Here is a 23720-nt window from a genome sequence, read left to right as displayed (position 1 = left end):
AGATTCTTATATAAGAAAGCGATAGGCAACTTGCCATAGCAACTTAGCTAAATATAGTTACACTGAAAAGGCGGTAGATGACGGACATAATACAAATTCCAGTCTGTTCTGAAACCAGATGAACACTTCAGCATCACAAGTAGTCCATCTAGATTTTGAGAAGTCTAAATATTTGTGCTGGCAACCTTGCAAAGCTGTGCATGCTTAACTTTTTTTTGTAAGTATGGATGCGGGCCAGCACACTTAATGGTAACCACATGTTAAAATAATAATAAAAATCCCTGTATGTCTACTTCTGAGTAAATGTGAAATATTTGCTCTGTTTTCTTGAAGGTTTCCATGCCAGGCTTGAATTAACTGTGGAGTGAACACAGCATTTTTGTTGTGGCGTGTGCACTTAGCCACGGAAAACATCTATTTCTGAATAAGCCACCCCCTAACAATTTTTAGGACTACTCAGCTTACTGTGTATAAAGGAACAGATTCCAGTCTCAGGTACAGGTATTTCATGCCACAGAATCTTGAAAAACTTTTAATACATACAGGAGACAGAGTTAGAGCCGTAGCGTAATTCTTTTTCTGAGCAGTATTTCCTCATGGTCCTTTAGACTAGAAGTGGATCAGATTCCCCACCTATTCTTTTTAGGACCAGTAACTACATGGTAGACCAAAAGCAAGGCATTACTAGTAGATATAGTCCTCCGTTTTAGGAACAGATTTTAAAAAATGGTTAGGACTAGATTGTAAATGCACAAGTGACAGACACTTACCTCTTTCAATGGGAGTAAGGTACCTGTCATTTCTGCCTTTGAAATATGGCCCCAGTAGGCCCAGCAATTTAGCTTTCTAAAGTCAAAAATCAATATAAAATAAAGTGAATTTTGCATTTAGTGTTTATTTACAAACTACTTTTAAAATTAATATTTCTTAAAGATACAAGTAACTCCTCCATCGCTAATATGGTTTTTAACCCAGCAACAACAGTACCAAATATTTCACAATTCGTTCTCTAGCTCAAATCCAGAAACATAGCTTAGTCATAAGAATCCATAATTTGCATACAAGTGCATCAAAAGTTCCTCAGGAAGTTAACATTTCCAACATCATTAAGAAAGTGACAGTAACAAGACAAACGTCATGTAATCATTATGCACAGTGAATGCCTAGTAAATATTAAGAATCCTACCCTACAAATTCCAAGCTACATACAGTGTAGAAAAATTCACAGGTAAGGTAACTGAATGTCCACCTTTAGGTAGACCTTGTACAAAGTAAGCAACACTAGAAGTAGTGAACAGAGGGATAATTCCCTGAACAAGTTGCACGTGTTACCTGTTGTACATTCAATGGGTGTTTCATCTTTTTAAAATATATAGATCCTTTTAAATGGAAAAAAAACCACACACTTCTAATTTACATTCATATCCGCTTTCCACAATTGGCATGTATAGGCACACCTGCACCATCTTTGGGAAGCTTAAAGCAGATTCTCCACAAGGCTCCACAGGAAGAGGCTGTCCATCAGATGACCAATATTAATGGCTGGCCCACAAAAGAAAAAAAAGTTTTACTGTAATAGGCATCTTGCCAAAATATGCATCGAATTGTCTGTTGCAATATTGCATTTATATACTTATTTACATCTGATGCTTTTAAACTTTTAATACTAAGCTGAACGTATATAAAAATCTACCACATTGTCAGCAGGCGTAAATTGGCCTAGCTTCCCTGACTTCAATGGCACATCGTCCGTTTACGTCAGTCTAGTATGCTGGCACAGTATATTTCTAGCTGCAGTCAGACTAGCATTAGTACCGCTTTAAGTTGCTGCTTAAAGTTACTACTGCTTAGTATTACAAAGTAGGGAAATATTTGAGTTAAACACTATTTTTATATGAACAAATTAAAACACAAAAACTTTCCCACCAGCAATAGAAGTTTTATATGCCCTCAATACAGCGAGAGTTTCTGACCATAGGAATTGTAAAAACAAATAAATCCAGATTTACCTGAAATCCAAATGCTCCAATAGCACATAGCCATCTAAGGAGGAAAAGAAAATCAATATGCACATGATTCATCTGCAACTTTGTATATTTGCTTGCTGTGCTAGTCACAAACTGCCTGCAGCAACTTTCTAAATATCTTTGTCTCACAAAAGTTGATTAAAACATGATCCCGTGTCGTTAAGCAACCGTTGCAAACTTACATTTGCCCTCAGAATTGCGACATATTACTTGATTCTCTTCTGTGACGTCAATAACATCGAGTTGTTCTCCGGCGGTGATTGGTAAATCAAGTTTTCCTTTGCTTGCGACAGAACAGTGTGCAACTGCTGTGTTGATGATTGTGATTTCCTTATTGTACTAAAAAAATATTATATATATATAAAAATACATCACTACATATTAGGCCCTTTATCTTTCTTCTGATCTCAGAACTATAACTATCGAAGATGGAAGTACTTTTGTAAAATAATGATTAAGGTGATTTGGGGGGAGAACTATTACAAGTGTTTAAAGATAGTGAAAACCCAAAGAAGGACAGGAATTCTTAGGGCTGCACACAAAGGAGGATAAATTTAAGTAAATTAAACCACATTTTAAAAAATAAAGTTTCCTTAATGCCCGTGTAAGTGTTCAAGACAGTGAGATCAATTACAACTATGGTACAGCCTCCTGGGGGAAGTGATTGAAGTGTCTCATGGGACATTTAAAAATGGACTGAACAACATACTAAATAACGGGCTTTAAGGTGGTACCGTCATCACATGTGTGCATAGGTTTGATCCAAAAATTCTCCCATTAAAAACAAAAAAAAAAACAAAACAAAAACAACCCCCCCACACACACTTCACAACCACACATGACAGAACAAAAATTCTCAGAGGAAACTTAGTTATAACTTGCCATGACAAGTCTCTAATCCACATTGCAGCTCCTCCCATGGATGGCTGATGTCAGCTCAACTCCTGCCTCTCCATATTAAGAACAGAGGTGTTGCTGAGAGGTTGAGAGAGATCCTTTCCTGTGCCCTTTGGGAAAGATCTCCTAATTGTGCAGCTACTGGCATCTGTTAGTTTACCATTCCCACTTTCTTCCTAGCAGCAGGACCCTTCCTTCCGAGTGCCTCTCTATTCCCTCCCCAAACAGACTGGCCTCTCCGCTGTAAGAGACACCTAATTTCACCATCCAGAAGACGAGACCGAGTTCCCCGTTGCAGCAGGCAGTTCTTGAATGATGTTAATAATTAAAGCGAATTCATTTGTTACAGAGGACTAGATTCCCAAAGACTCTGCTAGAGCAGAAGCAGCAATCCTACTCTTATAAACCATAGCACGAACTCAGCAGGGCAGCTTATAGCCTACCAAGCCTGTACAGCATTATGGAAAATGTTTATATAAAGGTCCTTTGAATCAGTATCTCCCAGTTTGGTGGGTGCAATCGAGAGGTGGCTCAGGAAAGGGTACCATCTGGGTTAGACTGCACCTGCTGAGTCACTAGAACCAAAAAGCTGGATTAAGGGAGGGAAAGAGGAGCTGATGATTTCTCTGTTCCACCCCTATTCTGGCCTCAGCCAATTCTGAGGCAGCTCTATTCCCACCATCCCCAGCTGGAAAAGATTGTGAGATATACTAGGTTACAAGGGGATTTGTGTGGCCTTTTAAAGGGACTGAACCACAGATCTGGAATATAGGATGCTGCTGACTATCTAGCGTACCATGAATAAAGATTGTTCACTTTCTGTAGTTCATCCTTTAAGTATCGCACATAACCATAGTTGGCCTCTCACACTGCTGATTGTTTTCTTTAAAGAGGAAAGAAAAAGAACACATACCATAAATTTCTCTCTAAATAACTTCTCTTCTTTTGCCACCTTCTTTCTCTTGTCTATGTTATATTTCTTGGCTTTGAAGAAGTTTCTAGAGGAAAGACTGCATCAAGAAGGGAGACATTCTTAGAAGCTCCTTTTTAATCCTTCAGTGAGCGAAGCAGCATGAAACACAGCACAATGCATACAGCAGCACTGAACAATTCTAATTTAGCCTGGAATGAATCATTGCAAGAACAAAGCAAGCGGACTGTGTCAGGGTCTTCTCACAGTGCGTATTAAAAACACAAACATATGCAGCTTGGATCAATCTAGGCTTAGTGACAGATTCACTTCACCTGTGTTTTGCATAAAGCTGTGCTTTTTTTTAGGGATACAGTCACGATAGAGCATTTTAAATAGTTTAAGTTAGTAATTTTTATGGAGGTAGGGCAGGAGGAGAATGGGGCAGCTTTCTCCCTTCAGCAATTTCCATTCCCTACCCCGACCCTGCTATTTAAGATTTTATTGGACACTTAAGGCCCTGATCTGCGTAGAGTCCAAATGAAGTCAATGGGACAGAATGTGGGAATGGGAGTCTACATCATTACCCTTTTTAATCAATGGAGAAGCATAGTGCTCTGAAAGCCCCACTTTCCTAGTACACTATCAAATGATGTACAATTAGAAATCAGAAAGGCTACAAAATTAATAAGCCTTTCCAGTCTGAGACTTAAGTGGAGCTATAATAGTTTACACCAGCTCAGGATCTTCCCCTCCACTTGCATTTGAGAGATGTTAAAGATGGTTTGAAAAAGAAATCCAGAATAGTGATCAATTCTGGATCATTAATAAATAGGAAACTATGGAAAAAGGAGTATACCCTTTCCACTTCAATAGCCATTCTAGAACACATTTATTATTACGTTTTAGTCAATGAAGTTTACCTTTGAAATTCAGTGGTAAATCTCCAGTTAATATTATATGCTTCTATTAACTCAGACGAGAGAATTTTGGGCTCAGTTTTTTTGCAAGGGCTCTCTATAGACTTCAGTGGCATAGGATTAAATGTCCTTTGAGCTTTTAAACACAGGGTGAAATCCCAGCCCCATTGCAACCACTGGCAAAACTCCAATTGTGGGTGAAATCTCGTACCACTGAAGTCAGTCTTGTTTGAGATTAATTTTCTCTAGGTACAAGAAGCGTTGATCCCCATTATTTGGAAAGGAGGGTCATACAGTGTGATGACGATATCAGAATATTCTAAAACTAAAATAAGACACACTTGTAAGTTACTTACCTTCAGCTACTTTCCACCATTCAGTTAAAAAAAATAGGAAATAAGATCCAATATTAGGCAGTTCTTAAAGACTAAGCATTTAAGATCATATTAACAAGATTCTTCATTGATACTTTCAGCCCCTAAAATCTCTATGTCCACGTAACAGAGGAAATCTCATGTTAGTTACATTGCATTTCTTCCTTCAGCCATTACACAAGTCTCAGTAGAAACAGAATAAGAGTGACTGCTAGTCAACATGCTAGGTGATACCTGTGAAGGGTCTGCAATGCTTGTTTAAAAGTCCCAGAATATTAGTTGCTATCTAGAGCTGTGCACACGTTTGTATTTGAAGTGAAACTGGAAAGTTTGGGGCATTTCGCTTAAGTTTTCACAGCAGGAAAAGCCAACATTACTGAATGTAGTGTTATTGTGGCCATGTTGGTCCCAGGATATTAGAGAGACAAGGTGCATGAGGTAATTTCTTTTATTGGTCAACTTCTGTTGGTTAGAAAGAGAAGCTTTCAAGCTTACCCAAAGCTCTCACCTTATCTTACATGGTGGGTTAAAGCATCCGTACATCAATGAGCACTAGGGAACTTTTAATGCGTTTCAGCAGGATCTACACAGACAGTTACTGTGCAGCACCCTGGAGGACTAATCCCAGCTTGCCACATGGTACGTGCTTGTGTGGACACTGACTATGTTGTATGCACATCCTAGAGACATCTAAAAAGAGGTAGTTCTTCTGGCCAGTGTTTTCTCCCAGCACAGACCAATCACTGATACTTTGGTCTCAAATGCTTGTTTAAAGAGGTTGTATTTAGGCTGAGGAGCTGTTCCACTACACTACACAGCATTAGGTAGATATAGTCCTACCTCAACTAGAGAGAAGAGAGGCTACAAAACTTCAGGATAAAACTTTGGGGAAAGAAGGCCCTTGAAGAATTCCCCACTCACACATACACACCAAGGTTATACGTTTCCTTCAAGTCTAGTTTCTGCAAACTTTGGTAGACCGTTTTCATGACATTTTGCAAAGTGAAAGGATACTCTCTCAGTGTTATCAAAGTCTAATAAAATGCTCTCTCTCAAAGTTTAAATTAACCTTGTACTTAATTGGGAAGAATACATACAATTATAGAAAAAAAGATCTTTCGTTACCTTTCTATATCTTCACTGCTTCTTGTTTGATCTTTATCTTTTGGCATCAGAAATTTTAGCTTCCAATTTTTGTGTTTGTCGTCCTTCTCTCTAGGGGAAAAAAGGAGCAATTGAGGATATTTATAACAATCCTTTTCAAACAGAAGGGCGGCACAAGGATTTTTTATTTAAAGAGATATCGAATTTCACACACCACTGAAACGCAAACACTTAATGCAGGAACCTTGCTGCTTATACCAGTTTACATCAATACTGCTCAATAGTTGAAGAGCAAGAAATGAAGTACATGCTATCTAGTTAAGATTACAGGGAGACATTTTTGCAGAAGGCAAAATGCAGCTACACAAGAGTTGGACTGGGCACATTGGGGATTAAATCCCCATCTCTTATGGATAGTTTCATGAGCCACAAGGAGACAAGGCTTCACTTTACATTGTAGCCAAAAGACAGCACTATGCTAGGGTTCACTTACAACACTTTTAGGATGCCACCTGCCAATTCAGAAACATCCTTTCCTAGAGCACCTGAGCTTTTCCTAGAGAACTCCTATAAATACTGACCCTACCTTGCTTAGCTTATAAAAAGGTACAGTGAAAGTGTCTCTCTGAAGGCCAACATAGTATGCCACAGATTTGTGGAGGAATGTTGCCTGCAGCATAAGAACCTGTTTTGGAGAAATATTACAGTAGTCATCCTCTTTTGTAAAAGTGGGTTACTTACTTTGCATCTTTTTGATCCACATCAATGCCATCATATGCCATGTTTCCTTGGGACACCACCTCTGTTATCAAAACATTCAGCGTAACAGTGAGTCAGAAAACATTCATCTGAGTACGGTATTTGAAACCACTGACTGTAATAAAACTGGGACTGCACCTCGCCTGTCTGAAATGCTATCAATCCAAAGAAACTAAATGTTGTAGCAATGAAGGATTCTCAAGGCAAAAGGAAGGAGACTTCCCCATGAGTAGGCACCGGTGGCTAGGGAGAAAATTAAAAACACCCAAAGACATCTCTAAAAGAGTCATTTGCCTGAGCGCACTGCTCTGGTTGGAAATTTACAGTTCTTGGGATGTAACAGTTGGGATTTCATTCTGCTCTCAACTAGTTTAATGCCATTTAAAAAGAAAAATCTATATTTTTTAATGCTAGAAAGGACTATTATGATCACCTATCCCAACTTCCTACATAACACAGGCCAGGAATTTGAACCCAGGTCTCAAGTCCCAGGTTTGTGCCCTAAGCACTGGACCAGACTTTCTAAGGAATTAGCCCCATATTAGTCATGGGACACAGTCAGGCCCTATAAATTATTCTGAGGAATATGGTACATTCGTTCTGATAGGAGGATGAAATTCTAGGGCTCAATTCAGACTCTGTTAAAGTGGAGGCAATCCAGTTGAGTCCACAGGAATCATTCCCATTTGTACCAGATCCAAATCTGGCCTTTTCCCCTTCACGACCCGAAATGGCTTTCACAAAAGATTCTCAAGAACGGTCAGAGGAATCCTGGAGTGCTTTATTGAGCAAGTCAGCTACTGAATCAGTTTACATCTGCGCAAGAATAACCTCGCCTCCATACCCCACCTCAAAACCACAAGTAAAGTGCACACCTATATTAAGTCTTTAAAATTAACACTGCTACATACCAATTTTAGAGCGTTACAGTACACAGTCTATTTTAAAAGAGGCAAGACACCCATACCACCCCTTCCAGGCACATTCCAATGTAATCACACACATACACAGCTTACCTAAGTTTGGTACTGAACTGGACAATATGCTGGAGGGGGCGGTAGGGAGAGAGAGAAAACACATGGAGGAAAAAAAATTATTTACATACAAACATGTTAAAACAGCCATCTTAGCAGCATGGCAACTGTACCGGTGGCTCAAGGGAAGATTCTACATTGAGGCTCTGGAATGCTACAGGTCTAAGAATAAATTATGTTCTCACACCCCCTCGTCCCAATGATCCATTAAATCTTTGAAGCGTCAGTCTGTCCTTTTATATTCTGTGTCTCCCTAACATACATGTGAACATTTTTCAGACCTCCAAAGCTAAGAGGCAGACACACAGTCTAAAATGGTTATTATGGGGACGCCACAATTGAAAGTGCCTTTTCAAAGGCCAGAACATAGAAGAAAGGAAAGAGCTGACACTGGCCAAATATTTCTCCCATACTGGTCAATGAATGCAGCATGCCATGCACCTGTCTGTAAGCTAACATGGAGTTTTATGACGACCTCCTTATTAGGTCTTAATTACAAGATCCACAGCAGTGTTCAGAACTCTTTTCTGTGATACAAGAAGGTATAGTGTGAAAGTTTAAGCAACATATGGTAGATCATTAGTATGATCATAATTTAGCAGGTATGGAGCAAGGAGATGCTAAAGAGTGAGGGAACAGAGGAAAGAGTGAGAACGGATTTAAAGAAATGATGCAAGCATCATCAGAGCTTTTTACAGAAATAAAAAACCCAAGACAGCCAAAATGATGGATGAGTACCTAAAAGAAGAGAGGACACATACTGTACCTGTGGTTAAAGGCCCACTAAATACCCACACCTTCTCTTTTTAGAAAATGAAGCAGACAAATCAGTTCACGTCCATGTGTGTGTAGATAATATTTTGCACAAGTGCCGGAGTTCAGTCAACTTGCAGCCACTTATCCAACTCTTTCTAAAAGCGGTCTGCTTTCCCTAAATTCAAGTGCTGGATATTAAGAGAAGTTGTGTACATGACAGACAGCTTTCATACTGTAGCTCCCACTACATATTCCCAAAACACAGCTATATTCCTTTAAAGCCAGAAAAAAAATCCCACCAGACATTCTCAGGACCAAAAGAGTATGGCACCATAGTGCACCTGCTTCATCTGACAGTAGGCGTTTTGCAGAGAGGGGTCAAGAGACCTTATGTTCTGCAGCCAACCATCATGCATTCATGAAGTGAGAAACTGACACAAGCCAGCATCTTGAATATGAAGCCAACAGGACTCGAAAGAGTACTAGAAAAAGGTAGACAATATTCCTTCATGTGTCATTAACTTGTTATACCAGAGACTGAATGGTCTCCTCTTTCTGATCAGATACTATTGCCAGCGTGAATGTGAAAGGCAATTCTCCTCCTCTAAGGTACCACCTTTCCCAACCTACAGGTGACACAAGTACACACAGGTCTCTGCGTTGCTAATACCATATTGCTGTGTCTGTCTCCTACAGACATGCAACATTTTTCAAGGTTTCATCAGCAGTGCAGAGAGAGGAAGTCAGAGCTTTACTTAGCTCTCCACAGAATGTGGTTCAGGTAAGTCATTTTAAAAATAAAGGAGTTGGTTAAGATCAGTGGGTTTTTATGCCAGAATAATCCATGAAGTAGATGGGAGGCTTTCCACGGACTTCAAAATTTCTACTCTGCCGTCCTCCACCTCTGCCCCAATGATTAGGGTTTAATTCTGTCTCTCAAGGCAAAAAGTGGGGGAAAAGCCATTGATATTGCTGCTCCTAAGAATGATGGATCAGACTAACAGAACCTTGTTCTGACCTCCCACTGATGGAAATCCAGAGTAACTTCCCTGCAGTTATACCATTGTAAATTTGGATCAGAATCAGGCCCAGTGATTTTGGGGGGGGGGAGTCAGATTCCTACTTTCATTACTCAAGAAAGGAACCAAATATCTCATGAGTAAAACGGCTGCCTTAAGAACAATTTAAAAGTCATAGATTAACAGAATGGATGTACTAGTCACATACCCCTAATGGAAAGCATTATCTTTGGATTCTTTAAGGGTGCTAAATAATACAGTTACAACACAAGATTTTTTCCCCCTCTTTATGAACTTGAATTTAAGAAGGTTTTTGCCCATCAACTGGAAAAGGAAAATATTAAATCAATTAATTTTTCCTCTTCACTGATTTACATACGTTCAACTTGTTTTGATTACTGGACCACCATCACAACCCAAGCCAATTAGCAGTTTGGAAGGACATAAGCGTCCTCATGCTTCAAGACATTATCCAACCTATGATTTAGGAAGAAACTTGCAGATTATTCCATAATTGATATATTCAGGGTATCTTGCACTTTTTTCTGAAGTGTTTGGTGCTGTCCATTGTGAGAGACAAGATACTGGACCAGATGCACCCTAGGCGTGATCCATTATGGAAATTCCTATGGAACAGCTGGTCATCATAAATGACTTTTTAGGCAGATTTGCCAAACAAGCTATGTCCAGAACTACAAAAAGAAAAAGTGATAGTTTCCAAACATGAACCCAGCAGGAGCTGTTTAGGCAACATTTCTTACCGGCGGTTTTCCTTCATCTTGGCATTCTTCAATTTAATTATGTCTTTCTTGAAAAACTTCCCAAGTTGCTTTAGTTTTTCTTTTCTATCTGAACTAGGTACGAAGAAAATACATTGGGAAGGAAAAAAAAAAAAAAAAGCGTGAGACTTAATGCTGAATGCCCACAAAAGTTGCCATATTGGCAGTGCTAGAGATTATCCTCTATTCAGAAAGCAGGGACTGCACCTTAAGAAGTACTTAGGCCCCAGTCCAGCAAAGCACTTAAGCATGTGCTTAACTCACTGGGGACTACTCACATGCTTAGAGTTAAGCTTAAGTGCTTTGCTGGACTGGGGCCTTCAATCTAAATTCCCTCTTGCATTGGTTTTAGTTCACACATGGGATTTTTCAAAGCCAGTTAGTTACTAATGAAAAAAAAGTCAGTTTCCTCCCCTACCACATTCAGAAATTGAGTGTTTTCGTGGAACTCCAAATCTCGGATAAAAGGAACAGTGCTTTGCTGGGTCCAGTTCCTGGTAGACATTACAGATGGAAGGACAGTCTTGTGGTTAAGGCCAAGCCTGGGAGTCAAACCACCTCTTTCTTTCCAGGCTCCACCACACATCTCTGTCGTGTATGGCCTTGGGCAAGACAAATTCTCTTTATGTCTACAAAAGGGGGAACTGTACTTGCTTATGGCACAGGGGTGTTGCAAAACTTATTTCCCATAGTGGATGTATACTGAGGTGTTTAAGAAGAACCAAGATAGAAGGTACTCGATAAGTAAGTACTAAATACAGCAAGCACAATTCCTTGAGCACTGGCTGCACGTTGTACTGGCAGGAAGACTATCTAAAAGGATGGCCTTGTGGTTACGGCACTGAACTAAGACTCAGGATATTAAGTTTCAATGCCCAGCTCTGCTGTAAACTTCTTTGTGCAAGTCACAATCTATTTCTCCATTTCCCCATCTGCAACGGGAGGATAAGGAAACTTCATTTCTCCTACTATTTAGTATCTATTTAGACAAGGGACTGGCTGTGCATGTATGGCATTTAGCACAATGGACCATGGTCTTGTTTAAATTAAAGGTGCACCTAGAGGCACCAAAGAGCATTGCTATTCCCTCTCTCCCAATCCTCTAGGTTTCAAACTTCCCATATTTTCTCCACACGAAAGATATAAGTTAGGTTTAAACCCAGGTGCAATTACTCCTCACGTCCATAAAGGAGCACTATGCACAAGATAAATAACTCCACATTCTGCTGTATAAAAACCAGACATCAGGTGCACCTTTTAAGCAGTTTTGTGGAGCAATGCCTCACCATTTGCTATAGTCAAGGGCTGAGTCAGCTACACTGTGGAAAGGTGTATGAAGTCTCATTCCACACACAGAGTGATCTTACTGAGCTAATGATTGGAAATGCAGTTAGTAAATGTCAGCTAATGTCAAACAACAAAAATCAATATCCCTTCTACAGTTGTAAAACATGTACTTATATCCAATAGCCAACAGGCACAGTACATAGAAGTGCATTCAGCTGCTTGAAGGCATACAAATGGCAACTCACTCCAGTTTGATTGGATTATAATCCCCATTATGAATATCTTCATATATTTCGTCATACTTGTCTTCTGAAACTTAAAAACAAGACAGATGTATTCACAAATCACATTCAATGGTAACAATCTTCAAGGTCTGCTAAACAGAACAAACGGCTCTGGAACAGGAGAACCACTTAGCACTAACTAGGCTATGGCTACACTATGAGCTAGCGGTGGGGATCCCCAGCTCACGTGTAAATAGTCACACTAGCGCACATCTCAGCTAGCATACTAAACACAGAAGTGTGGCTGCCGCAGCACCAGGTAGCTACCAGACTACCAGAACCCTGCTGTCTAGGCAAGCTGGGAATCAGACCCCCTAGCTTGTAGCATAAAGTGCAACAAACATTCACAAGAGACTCTTTATTCCCAGATGGAAGCTTGCCACATTGCTGAACGCTCCGCATTGGAGTGGTGCTGATCAATAAAAGAATCTAAGAACACTCATTGTATTTATACATGAGCTAACAGTGGAATGTTCAACACAGTGCACACGCCGTTCTTTGTAAACTTGTTTTCTTTTTAAAGTGTTAGTGCTCTAGTGGTTAGAAAATGTATTACAATCAGGTGGCTAAAACTGTGCAGTCTAAGGCTTAAACAAATCTTGCATATGAGCTGCAGGGGTAGATTTATTAAGATATCAAAATTCATCCAATGAATGACATTATTAGGATAATATTTGACTAACATGAGATTGCCGTCACATCACACTAGGAATCCCACTAAGAAAAAAATCTATCACACCACCAGAAAAGTGGTAGGTTTAACGATGGTATTTGTGATTTTGTCTCCCAGTAATATGGATGTGACAACTTTAACTACAATTGCTTAAAATGGATACAGACAGGCGCTTACGGGTGAAATTCATTATAGCAGATCCATATGGCCAAGTGAAGCTTCAACAATATATTGGTGGAAAATCCTGTCCCTGGTTCCATGGGCATGGAGGTTTCCACATGGAGAGGAAACCAGTGCAATTCCGGGCTGGGGGAGGAAGAGGAGGAGGAGGAAGAAAAGAAAGGAATATGGGCAGGTTTTGGAGAGGCCACTCTCAAAGCACTGCAGAGCTATTTAAGGGTTAGATCCAGGATCACCACCGCTATAGAATGCTAAAGTCACAGAGTCTACTCCTGCAGTTAGGCTGCAGTAGCAGCTGCAATGCACAGCTTAGGGGTAAAGGAAGAATTCTTTCCTCATTGTCTTGGCAGAGATCCCAGTGCCCTGCTCACTTTCCTGGGCTGACTGGAAACGTAGCAGAGGACTGGACTGTAGTGTGAGATTCAAGTGCAGCATAGGGCCATATGCAACTCTTTTCTGGGGTGAGCTCCACTCCAGGCACAAGAGGCACCCTTTTAAATGGAGGTATGCCTCAACGTAATGAATGATCCCCAAGTTCAAACTTCCCAACTTTGCCATACTTACAGCTATCTGAAGTGAACGAGCTAAAGGTGTCAGAGGCTTGATTCCTGGAAAATGAAGTATCAAGACAGTTTGATATATCAGTTTACTAGATTGCAGGTTTTAGAAGACATCTCAAAACCCAGTCGTTAGCATGTACTCACACAGCATGCTTTATATCTTCTACATCATCATACACATCCTCTGATGTCTGCATTGGCTTCAGAATCCTTTGGCTTAAAGCCACCATGTCTTCATCTGCTTTCAGGGCACCCACGCACACATAGCGAGCTGAAAATGAAACAGCATCTTGCCTTAGAAGCTCTTCTGATCGCCTACTATCAGGTCAAGGATGATCATCTTTGATGACTCATGTTGGTGTCACAATAAATATGTCAAAAAGAAAAGGAGGACTTGTGGCACCTTAGAGACTAACCAATTTATTAGAGCATAAGCTTTCGTGAGCTACAGCTCACTTCAAGCTATGCTCTAATAAATTGGTTAGTCTCTAAGGTGCCACAAGTCCTCCTTTTCTTTTTGCGAATACAGACTAACACGGCTGTTACTCTGAAACCAATAAATATGTCAGTTGCAGAGGAAGCCAAACTTCCTTAGATCTAGGAGTTAAGAGGGTCTTTGATTGCTCTAAGCTGCTTTGCAAGAAAAGCAAAAAAAAAAAAAAAAAAAAGAGTCTTAAAGACTTATTTTAGAGATTTACCAGTTTGCTCAGTACCTGAAGCCCTCAACTGTGAAATTTTTCAACTGCAAGAACCAAAATAGGATTTAAAAAAATAAAATAAGATGAGCATTTACTGAAATAAATGAAGAGATTGAATTGTTAGGATCTTTGGAGTGGTTGATATGGTTTAGAGAGTAAGGATTGATAGATTACTTAAGCCTGGGGAATATACCTGCAAATCATGGTAGAAGAAAAAAAAAGTCTCATTTGTGATTTTAGCTGATGTCTATTACACTGAGAACTAGGACAATTAAGTGCGTGAACTGTTTCAGTTAAGTAAAAATATAGACACCAGCTCAACAGACACTCCTCCAACAATGTTAGGTCTAAGGTTGTGCATTTGACCAGTCCAAAAATTATTGGTAAATTTACAAGTATATGTAAGGCTGTACAAAAGTATGGATTTTTTCTGGTTCAAAAGTTGCAGCCACCGTTTGTTGAAGCCGAGGTTTTGGTGTGCTCAGTGCACAACCCATTTGAAAAACAAAAACAGGTTGCCTTTATATACTTGCTTTTAAAATAGATTCACCACCCCTGGGTGCTCACCCACCCATACACTTCAGCACCTTCTTCCAAGGCATGCAGCCTGCCTTCTAAGCAGGGCAACAGCTCAGATATGTCCCAATAGCTCTTGAAGGCAAGCGTGACCAAGAGGTAGCCATACAAATTGGAGTACTGTTGCTACCTCACAAATAGTGGGAAACACCCCCACCCCGACGACCCAAATTTGAGTGCTGTTGCTACCTCATTCACCGATTTGTAACCCCCAACCCCGATCACCCAAATTTGGCTCAGCTGCCTCTGTCATGATGGAGAGAAGCTAGGCCAAATTTGAGGGAATGGTATTACAATCTGGCACACAAGCTTGCAGTGCCAACACCCCTCAAATTTGTGGCAACTGTTAAAAAAAAACAAAAAAAAAAAACACAACCCAACAACCACCCTGCGATGTGTGTTCAGAGTTATGGCCCATGATTTTCTTACAGCCTTAAATACTGGTCAAACATTTTAAAGCACTAATTTATTAGAACAACAACAACAACAAAAAAACCACTAAGACTTTATGTTCTCCAATAGGCTTAGCCTTCGAGAGATACTTATGCCTAATTTCAAAACAAAAGTTAATACAACTCCAGTTCAGTAACTCAGAAAAATATGAAACAATTAAATGGAGTTATGGGGTTTTTTGGTTTGGTTTTGTTATAAGAAGACGGGCACCATGATGCAAGTCAAAAGATAGGCTGCCACTGCCATCAGGACGTCCTTGCTAGAATGTGTTAATATTTGACAGTGATCAAATAATGTAAGTGATCAGTTGACCAGCTTGCCAAGCCTAGTTAGGTCTTGAAGGAGTTTGAAGGAAAAAAAACAGGTTGGATTAAGAAACTTAAGAGACAGAGCCAAAAGCAACTAGTATTTTTAAATGGATGCCTCCATGCTCAGCTGCCACACCAGAAATATGCAACACTGACATTTCTGCCCATATTATGAATTTCATCATAATGCTTCAGAGCAAAATTAACTTCTCACTTTTGGTCTCTCTGATTTTTCAAAAGCACCTAGCATTGGCCGCACTCTGCTCCTATTTACATCAATGGGAGCAGAGATAGGTCAACCTTGAACAATACTAAAAACTCCACCCAAAATTACCTCCAGCCATTCAAGAGATCCGTCATAATCTACAGGTCAATCCTGAACAGTCTCTGTCAATAGCAGCAAAGTTAAGCAGCATGGTTTAAAAATAACATCGCTGTCAGGAATGAATTGAAATAAATTACTTACAGGGAAAGCCAATTTACACTTGGAAGCTACAGAATAAGTTGAAAAAGAAGAAGTATGTTCCCCATTCACTACAAACTAAAGTGGAGTGCGTCTGGCAACTGTATAGCTTAAGATGATAACAGAAGCCCAAACAACGTACTAGCACTTTGGGTCTGCACCATAATGAAGAAAATAAGGGCTCATTCTTTAAATTTTGTAGTCTCATTAGAACTAATCATGCCAGCAAGGGGTGGGGGGTGGAAATTGGCAAACGAAAAACAAACAAAAAAAATTATTTGTATATGTGGTCAATTGAAGCTATTTGGCCTAAGTTTGTGATGAATTTGCCAAATAAATAGTTTCAACCAAAAAAAGCTTACCCTAGATTCACAAGGGGACTTTGGTGCCATTCACAAAACCCAGAGGAGGTGGTAGTAATGAAGCCATCCCCCTTACGCCCAGTAACCTTGCGGTTTGGGCGCTCACCCGGGATGTGGGAGACCCACATTTGAATCCATGCTCTGGAGTAGGATCTTGAACTCAGCTCTTCTCCCTTCCAGCTGAGTGCCCTAACCAACAGCCTATAGCATCATTCTTACTCTCTTCCCCAATGACTATTCAAGGACTCTGGACAAAGTAGAACGGCTTCAACACGACAGAGTCCCACCTCAGAACATCCTTGTGTGATGCTTAGGCCACTTACCTGGTACGTTGGAGACCTGACTTCAAGTGCCAGCTCCAGAGTGGGGATTCAGACCCAGGTTTCCATATCCCAGGTTAGTGCCCTGGTCACTCCATAGAAAGGGGACACCACCAGTTCCAGTTTTGACAGTCTAGCCCTTCATTTCCTTCGCTTTTAACTTAATGCCCAACATAAAAATGCATGGTTTGATATGAAATTTTTCTCTGCTTACTTTTAATTCACTGAAAATTTTTGGTTTTCGTTCAACTCAAACCAAAACTTCCAGAGAGCTGAAAAATCAGTTATTTGCACAACTCTGTTCAACACTCCCAAGTCAGGACAATCTAATTTGAACTGATAGTCTTAAACTACAGAAGTATTAGTGTCCATGCAGCATTCTGTGCTACTGTAACTTAACTGGTTTAAAATTACACGGTAAGTTAGACCAGTGTGACTTTCTCATGCAGACAAGGCCTGAAATATTTTAGGTAATAAAAAAAAAAAGTGAACAGAAGTTTGAAGAAAGAGTACAATAAAACAAAGGCAATGTGATACTCACAATGTTCTACTCCATCTTTTGCCAGCCATTTCCCAGTTTGGATGATGTCAGTTGTATCTCCCTGCTTAGCCTGTAGCTTGTTCTTCCTACCTTCATTGCCTTGATGTATTTGTGATTTATGTAGCATGTCCTCACCACCACTAATCTAATGAGAGAAATGTAGATGTGGTTAGTGCAGTGCTTGAATCAGATTCATAATTTACAAGCAACATGAAAAAACATAGCTCAACTAGTAACCCACTATATAGAACAGAGGTATAATAGATTATATGCAACTCAGAAACAGAAATAGTATCGGTCATATTACTAAACATTTATCATCACTGAAGGGAGAAAACAAAGGATTTAAAATTCCATCATCTATCCTCATTTGGGAGACTAAAGACTGCTTCCAATCCCTGGGCCAAGAGTTAGTTTCACTGTGCTTTAAAAACAAAACTGCATCATACCCTAGTCCCTCATTGTCCACCCCAACACTGCACCTAAATATATAAGGGGCACCTCAATGACATATTACCTTGGATGCTTTATTCATTTGCTGTTGCCTCTCTCTACCAAGATCCCATTTCAATTTTTCCTTTTTTTCATCCTCTGTGACTCTTTCAGTGCTGAAATATTAGAAGATACTTACACAAGCCCAGGCTACGATAGATGTGTTACTACATAGCATCTCCCCCCTACTCTACTTGTTAGGAGAGAGATGAGGCTGTATTGTGTAGACAGTATTATATTCCATAATGCCAGCGCTAAAATCTGAGTCAGCTCCAACATGCAGACAGAGCAGATGGTAACCCAGAGCAATAATTTTCAAAGCACTATTCACAATTTGAATGACAGCAAGCCAGGAGGAATGGACTCTTTGATAATGGAAAGCCCATAGACTAGATCCATTGCGGACGATCTCGCCTGGGTGGTTTCATGTGGCTGACCCTGGTCCAGCTTTACAGAAAAAAGTCTTGCCAACTAAAAAAAAAAAGTACGGGTTGATGAGAGAAAGATGAGGCAGTCCATAGCCAATGACCTTCTGGGTTATCAAGACCACAACTCCTATCACCTGTCCCATATTTATCTAGTCAGCTTGACTGGTTCACTTTATGTTTAATTCCCAGCACTATATCAGACATATATGAGGATGGGTGAACCAATTCTGACATGTGTTTCTGTTTCAGTGTCCCTCACACACTCCGATTTGGCACAGCTTAGCTCTCCCTCATACAGTCTCCGTCTCCCTCTTTGGTTCCTGACTCCATCAGAACTCTCTAGGACTACACCATCCCTTCCACATTCTCCTCTACAGTTGCCCTCCCATCCTACTACATAATCCCAAAGCCCACTTTCATGTATGTTTACTTGTGAAATCATTTTGGTGTCCCTCTGAACACCCAAGCCACTTTGGTGATGCAATGTCTCTCCTCATTCTATTCCCAAATTGCTTTTTTCCCCTCAGGCACACATTTAACAAAAATAATCCAATTTATCACATGCTACGGCAATCTCCATTAAAGCAAGCAGGTTACCAAGCTACAATAAATTACATTTACTACAGCATTTGAAGTATTTATTTTTACTCTTACAATAATCCAGGGTGAACTTCAAAGTTGCCTTTTTCCTTCATCACATCTAGTTGAAGAGCTGGACAAATAATTCTTAAGTAGAGCCGGTTGGAATATTTTCAATTAAATGAAATTGAAATGTTTTGTGGAGACATCAGTTTGGATGAAAAATTCATTTCAAGTTGTTTTGGATCTGGGTTCAGGGCTCTCTGGTGACTTCTAGAGAGTGATGGGAGACTTCCTAAAGTGCCTGACTGAGAGCAGAGTTTTGTCATCCCAGATCACACACTTGAACCTGGGTCTCCTAGGCTAGCGTGTCAGTCTCTTTCCCGTTCCCACATTAAAAAGTTCACATTTCCCGGGGGAGAGGAAAAGGACATTTTGACAATTCAGCTTTTTGCAAAATCGTTTGAGAGGTTTTGCTTTTGTTCCACTGCAAAACAAAAATGAAGTTTGAAACCTTGAACGCTGCCAGAAAATGCAATTGTATTCACAAGTGTGTTTGTGGAATTTCACTGTATTTCTCAAATAAAATATTCTGTGAATACCTTACAGGTTATTTACCCAGCTCTATTACAGAGTTAAAAAGGTAATTTGCCTTTCCTAAACCTGTTTAGAGGAGCAGAAATAAAAAGTGATTCAAATAAATGAAGAAGTTACCTGGATGAGGCAAACAGAAAAGTTTTCTGCTTCTATTGAAAAAGAAAGTAAAACACCTTCACTTATTATGCCTTGTTCGGCAAGAAGTCAAGCTTTACACAATGCCACTCAATATTTGATATTTTAAAGTGTTTCTCTGTACAAGCAACATTAACCCACGTAGTAGCCCGCATTTAAGCATGAGTTTTATGATTAGCATAAAAGCAGGATCTTTCCCTTCTTTTCTAGCATAAAAGCAGTTTCTGAAAAAGATGTGCATATTGACCTGAGTAACAAAAGAAAGAAAGAAAAAAGAGTCAATGAAATTACTCATGGGAGTAAAATCAAGCATGTGCTGAGGTGCTTGCAAGATTGGGCCTAATCTTTTAAATATTAGTTTTGTTTCACAAAATATTTCTAAATACAATTTGCTTTTTTGACCATTAGAAATAAAGAAAGCCAAAACTCCTCTCTACTGCATTATAGATAAGCCACTTGAGAGTTTAAAAAAAAAAAAAAGTGCTTATTTGCTTTATTGAGTGAGGTCCAGTTTCAAATTTTAGCTCTGAACTGAAAAGTGATCAATGTGTCCAGGAAATATCCTCATGTTTCAAGTCTTTTGCCCTCTTGGAATCGGATTTAAGAATTTCAGAGGCGATGGCCCCATCTGATTTCCCTTCATGTGTGACAGAACCAGAAGTCACACCCTTAAGGGATATTTTCTGACACCAGTTCAATTATTTTCTTCCATACCCATCAGACGCTGGCTAAATATGTCGCTGTGGCGAGGAAGCATGAACACAGTTTTTGCCATCAAGCCTTTGAGTAGAGAATTACCAGCACATTCTTATCTTTGACAGAGGTTTACACAGGCATCTCCCTTATGGAATTTTAAAGCTCTCAGAGACTTACTCAAGACCTGTTTGATATAAAACACGCTGTTAAATTCAGATTGTATCACTATTTCTTTAAACATCAGAAGCGTGAGGCTAGGGTTTTCAAAGAGAGCTAAGGAAATTGGTTCCATAGATCCCACAGGATGGGTACATAAGTCTCCAGAGCCCCACAGAACAGCCCATTATGTGAAGGATACAATAGTCACAAGTTTCCAAGGCATCAAAACATAGCACCAGCATGTCTTATAGATTTATCTATAATGTCAGGTGAGGGTTGCAGAAGATGACCTACCTTTTCGTGTTCTCGGATTCCCGTGCTCGATACTAGAATAAAGATTTATAAACAATTACTGCATTTTAGCATGTTCTGGAGATACAATCTTCCACAGTTTCACAGGCTGTAGTTCAGTGGCATTAAAAAGGGAACTGTGGCTATAAAGAAGACTAGCCCACATATTCAGCCAAGGGTACTCTAGGCTACATGGGGGAAAACACCCACTTTTGCAGGGCCCAATGGTCAGTTCCCTGAATGAGGACTGGTTCACACGCTGTCAGCTTAATCTTTTCATGCCCCTTGGATCAAGTACAAGAATTGGCCTGTCCCAAACACAACCCTGAGCAAATAAGTTGTATTCAGTCAAGGAGAAACAGGGAGGAAGAGCCACCAGGAAGGGGAACAAGGAAAAAAAAAAAAAGCAGCACAAGAATAAACTTGACAGAACAAACAAGGCAAAGGCTGGGGGGGGGGAGAAGAGGGTAATGAAGGTGGCATAAGTCATAAGGGGATGGAAGAGTTCCATGCATTGGAAGTAGCACCTCCCCCCCCCCCCAAAAAAAACACAAACAAAACAAAAAGGAGGCTAAAGTCTGCCAAGTTAACGTCTCCTCCTTTGCCCCCTCCTCGACAGTCAAGTGACTTTTTCCATTGCCGTTCTACTTCAGCCCCCTCCCCCCCATCGTGATCCTATAACTCCATCACACACATTTTCAGTCTCACACACACGTCTGTTTCCTTCTAGTGGCAAAGAGGAGAGGTGAGGTTAGGCTGTAAAGCAGGAATATTCCCCTTTAGTCACAAACGGGGCATTTTTGTGAAAAAAGGGTAACTCAGACATGCAACAGAGCTTCTAACAGATTAGGAGGAACAATGCCATTTCTTTAAAAAGTAGTTACACCCCACATACTATACCTATATTAATTGGCTTAACAGACTCACAGTCAGCAATATCCTGAATGGCAAACGAGGTTAGAGAGTTCCCAGATTGTTTCACATATGACATGGTTTCTTCATAATTATGTACTTCTTCAGATTCAGCACTAGGGAATGATGAGAGGAAGGGGTGGGGTGGGAGAGTTTTTTTGAAAAACCCTACACAATAAAGAAATGGATCTTGAAGAACTTTGGCATACAATCTATGAGAAATGAATTATTACTGGAATTTCTATCTTAATTAAGAGGCCTGCACTAAGATGCACACCGTCTCATGCTACATCTACTCTAGAAATCATCCATAGGAGAACTTCAGTTGAAATTCACCTTGCCCACATAAAGCCCAAGTTACTGGGCTTTGTGTAGACACAAACCTCCACATATACCCCCATCCCACAACCTGAGTCCAGAACAAAAGGCAGCAGCCATACCTCCCTTAGTGATCAACATTCACTGCACTTGAAGTGAGCTCATGGCCACTTTGCATCACCAAAACCTCTAGACCGAAGCACTAGTGTGCTCTGGAAATTATTCATGACAATCCCCAGTGTATCATTGGGATGAGCCTACAACACGCTACTAGGTTGCTTGTGTGCAGAGTCCACTCCCTGTCATGCTGACCAACAGTATCCCATTGTTTCCTGATACTCCCTCATGGGTCTTTTGTCTTTTACTTAGATTGTAATCTGTTTGTGGCAGGGACTGTCCTTTTGTTTTGCATTTGTACAGCACCGAGCACAACAGGATTTTGGTCTAGGGCTCCTCGGGACTAGGAGAATACAAATACATAATAACGACCACAAGAACAGCAGAGACTTTTGCACTTCAGCATGCAGATTGCTTCTTTGAAGCATGATTAGTTTGTTCGGGTTGCTACGTACTGATAATTCTCGGCAGGGTGCAGGGATGGGGGTGGGGCCGGGGCCCACTCTGGTGCAGAAGTTTCAGCTCCACCACTGAAATTGAATAGAAGCATTGAACCATAGACATTTTTCCTTTGGATGCAGGGAGTGGAGAAACCCACACAGCTTGAAGTCCAGTTCTAGCAAACTCTCAACCAGTATAAGTGGGAGAGGCTTTGTTGAGAGCACACAGAAAACAGAGGAAGTTTCCTTTTCCGATTTCTGCAAATCAATGCAATTTTCTAGCAAGGTTTTGCACTTGGCATTTTAAAAAGGCCAGAACTGGATAGCTATAGGAGCGTGCACATTGAATGTGAAATAGTGATGTAAGAACATTAGAAAACTTTTTTCTTTTATTAAAAGCCAACTGACAAGATCCCTTAACACAAGTTTATCAGAAAACCGTTTCTGGAACCCCTAAGATGTCACTATACTGTTATTAAACTTAGTAGGAACAGAGTAAAGATTACGTTTTCCTACTAAGCAGTTAAGCGGGAGGGGAAGGAAATCAGAGGGTAAGGAAAGAAACAAACATTAAAATACTGAAGTCAGTGCTTGAGGTAAAATTAAAAAATAAGTCTGTGCCACAGTTGAACAAAATTTCCCCATCACACCCTGTTCATTTTATTAGCGGATCTACCAGAAATCAAGCCAAACTTGGCAGTATTTAGCTTTCATATGCAGATTGCTCAGTCACTTCATGCATTCATTTCTAATGACCCTATCACTGTGCTACACTCTAGGGATTAAATTACAGCATGGGGAGGGGAGAAGCTCCCTGTGAATGGGTGTGGAGAGCTACTGAGATGGGGTGGGAAGGAAGCAAGTGCACTTTGCATACCCCCCTCCCCCAACACCCTGCCCCCACCCTGGTGCCAGAGCTCTATCCCATCACCCACATCGGTGGCTGGTGCCCTGTGCGCTCCCTCTAGCCTCTGCCCAGGTGCTATTGTCCTGTGCTGTCTCCCACGCTTCCCTGGCAGCTGGTTGGCATGCACCTGCTCCTCTCCCAGGCTGGGCGTCTCCACGGGAGCCTGTGGTGGCTGGAACGCAGGACTGTGAGTCATACTTGCTCCCTAATGGCCAGCCTGATCCCACATACTGCAACTGAGGTTGCCAGTTTTGGTTGGACGTATTCCTGGAGGTTTCACCACAGGACAATCTTTCATTTCTGGAGACTCCAGGACAAATCTTGGAGGGTTGGCAGCCCTAACTGCAGCAGCTGCTCTATCCCTT

The 23720-nt window shown here is 40.5% G+C and overlaps 1 protein-coding gene across 2 annotated transcripts in view; it reads right to left on the bottom strand.

The window, feature by feature from the left end:
- Window positions 1–948: 948 nt before the first annotated feature.
- The window catches only part of FYB2 (FYN binding protein 2), a 62392-nt gene continuing 39620 nt past the window's right edge, over window positions 949–23720 (bottom strand). For both annotated transcript variants that reach the window (XM_084635776.1, XM_084635777.1), the window contains 16 exons: window positions 21589–21689; window positions 20665–20696; window positions 19498–19529; window positions 17802–17892; window positions 17285–17429; window positions 13708–13834; window positions 13568–13611; window positions 12112–12181; window positions 10562–10654; window positions 8008–8036; window positions 6974–7034; window positions 6254–6343; window positions 3838–3934; window positions 2210–2366; window positions 2010–2043; window positions 949–1542 (listed from right to left, as the gene is read on the bottom strand). In XM_084635776.1, coding sequence (XP_084491902.1) covers window positions 1536–1542; window positions 2010–2043; window positions 2210–2366; window positions 3838–3934; window positions 6254–6343; window positions 6974–7034; window positions 8008–8036; window positions 10562–10654; window positions 12112–12181; window positions 13568–13611; window positions 13708–13834; window positions 17285–17429; window positions 17802–17892; window positions 19498–19529; window positions 20665–20696; window positions 21589–21689 — 1210 coding nt within the window. In that variant the 3' untranslated portion in view covers window positions 949–1535. The remainder of the gene's footprint in view (window positions 1543–2009; window positions 2044–2209; window positions 2367–3837; window positions 3935–6253; window positions 6344–6973; window positions 7035–8007; window positions 8037–10561; window positions 10655–12111; window positions 12182–13567; window positions 13612–13707; window positions 13835–17284; window positions 17430–17801; window positions 17893–19497; window positions 19530–20664; window positions 20697–21588; window positions 21690–23720) is intronic.

The sequence above is a fragment of the Lepidochelys olivacea genome, assembly GCF_965140295.1.
Source record: "Lepidochelys olivacea isolate rLepOli2 genome assembly, chromosome: 8".
Lineage (NCBI taxonomy): Eukaryota > Metazoa > Chordata > Testudines > Cheloniidae > Lepidochelys > Lepidochelys olivacea.
The sequence above is the reverse complement of the archived record's forward strand: the minus strand, read 5'-3'. Positions and strand labels throughout refer to the sequence as shown.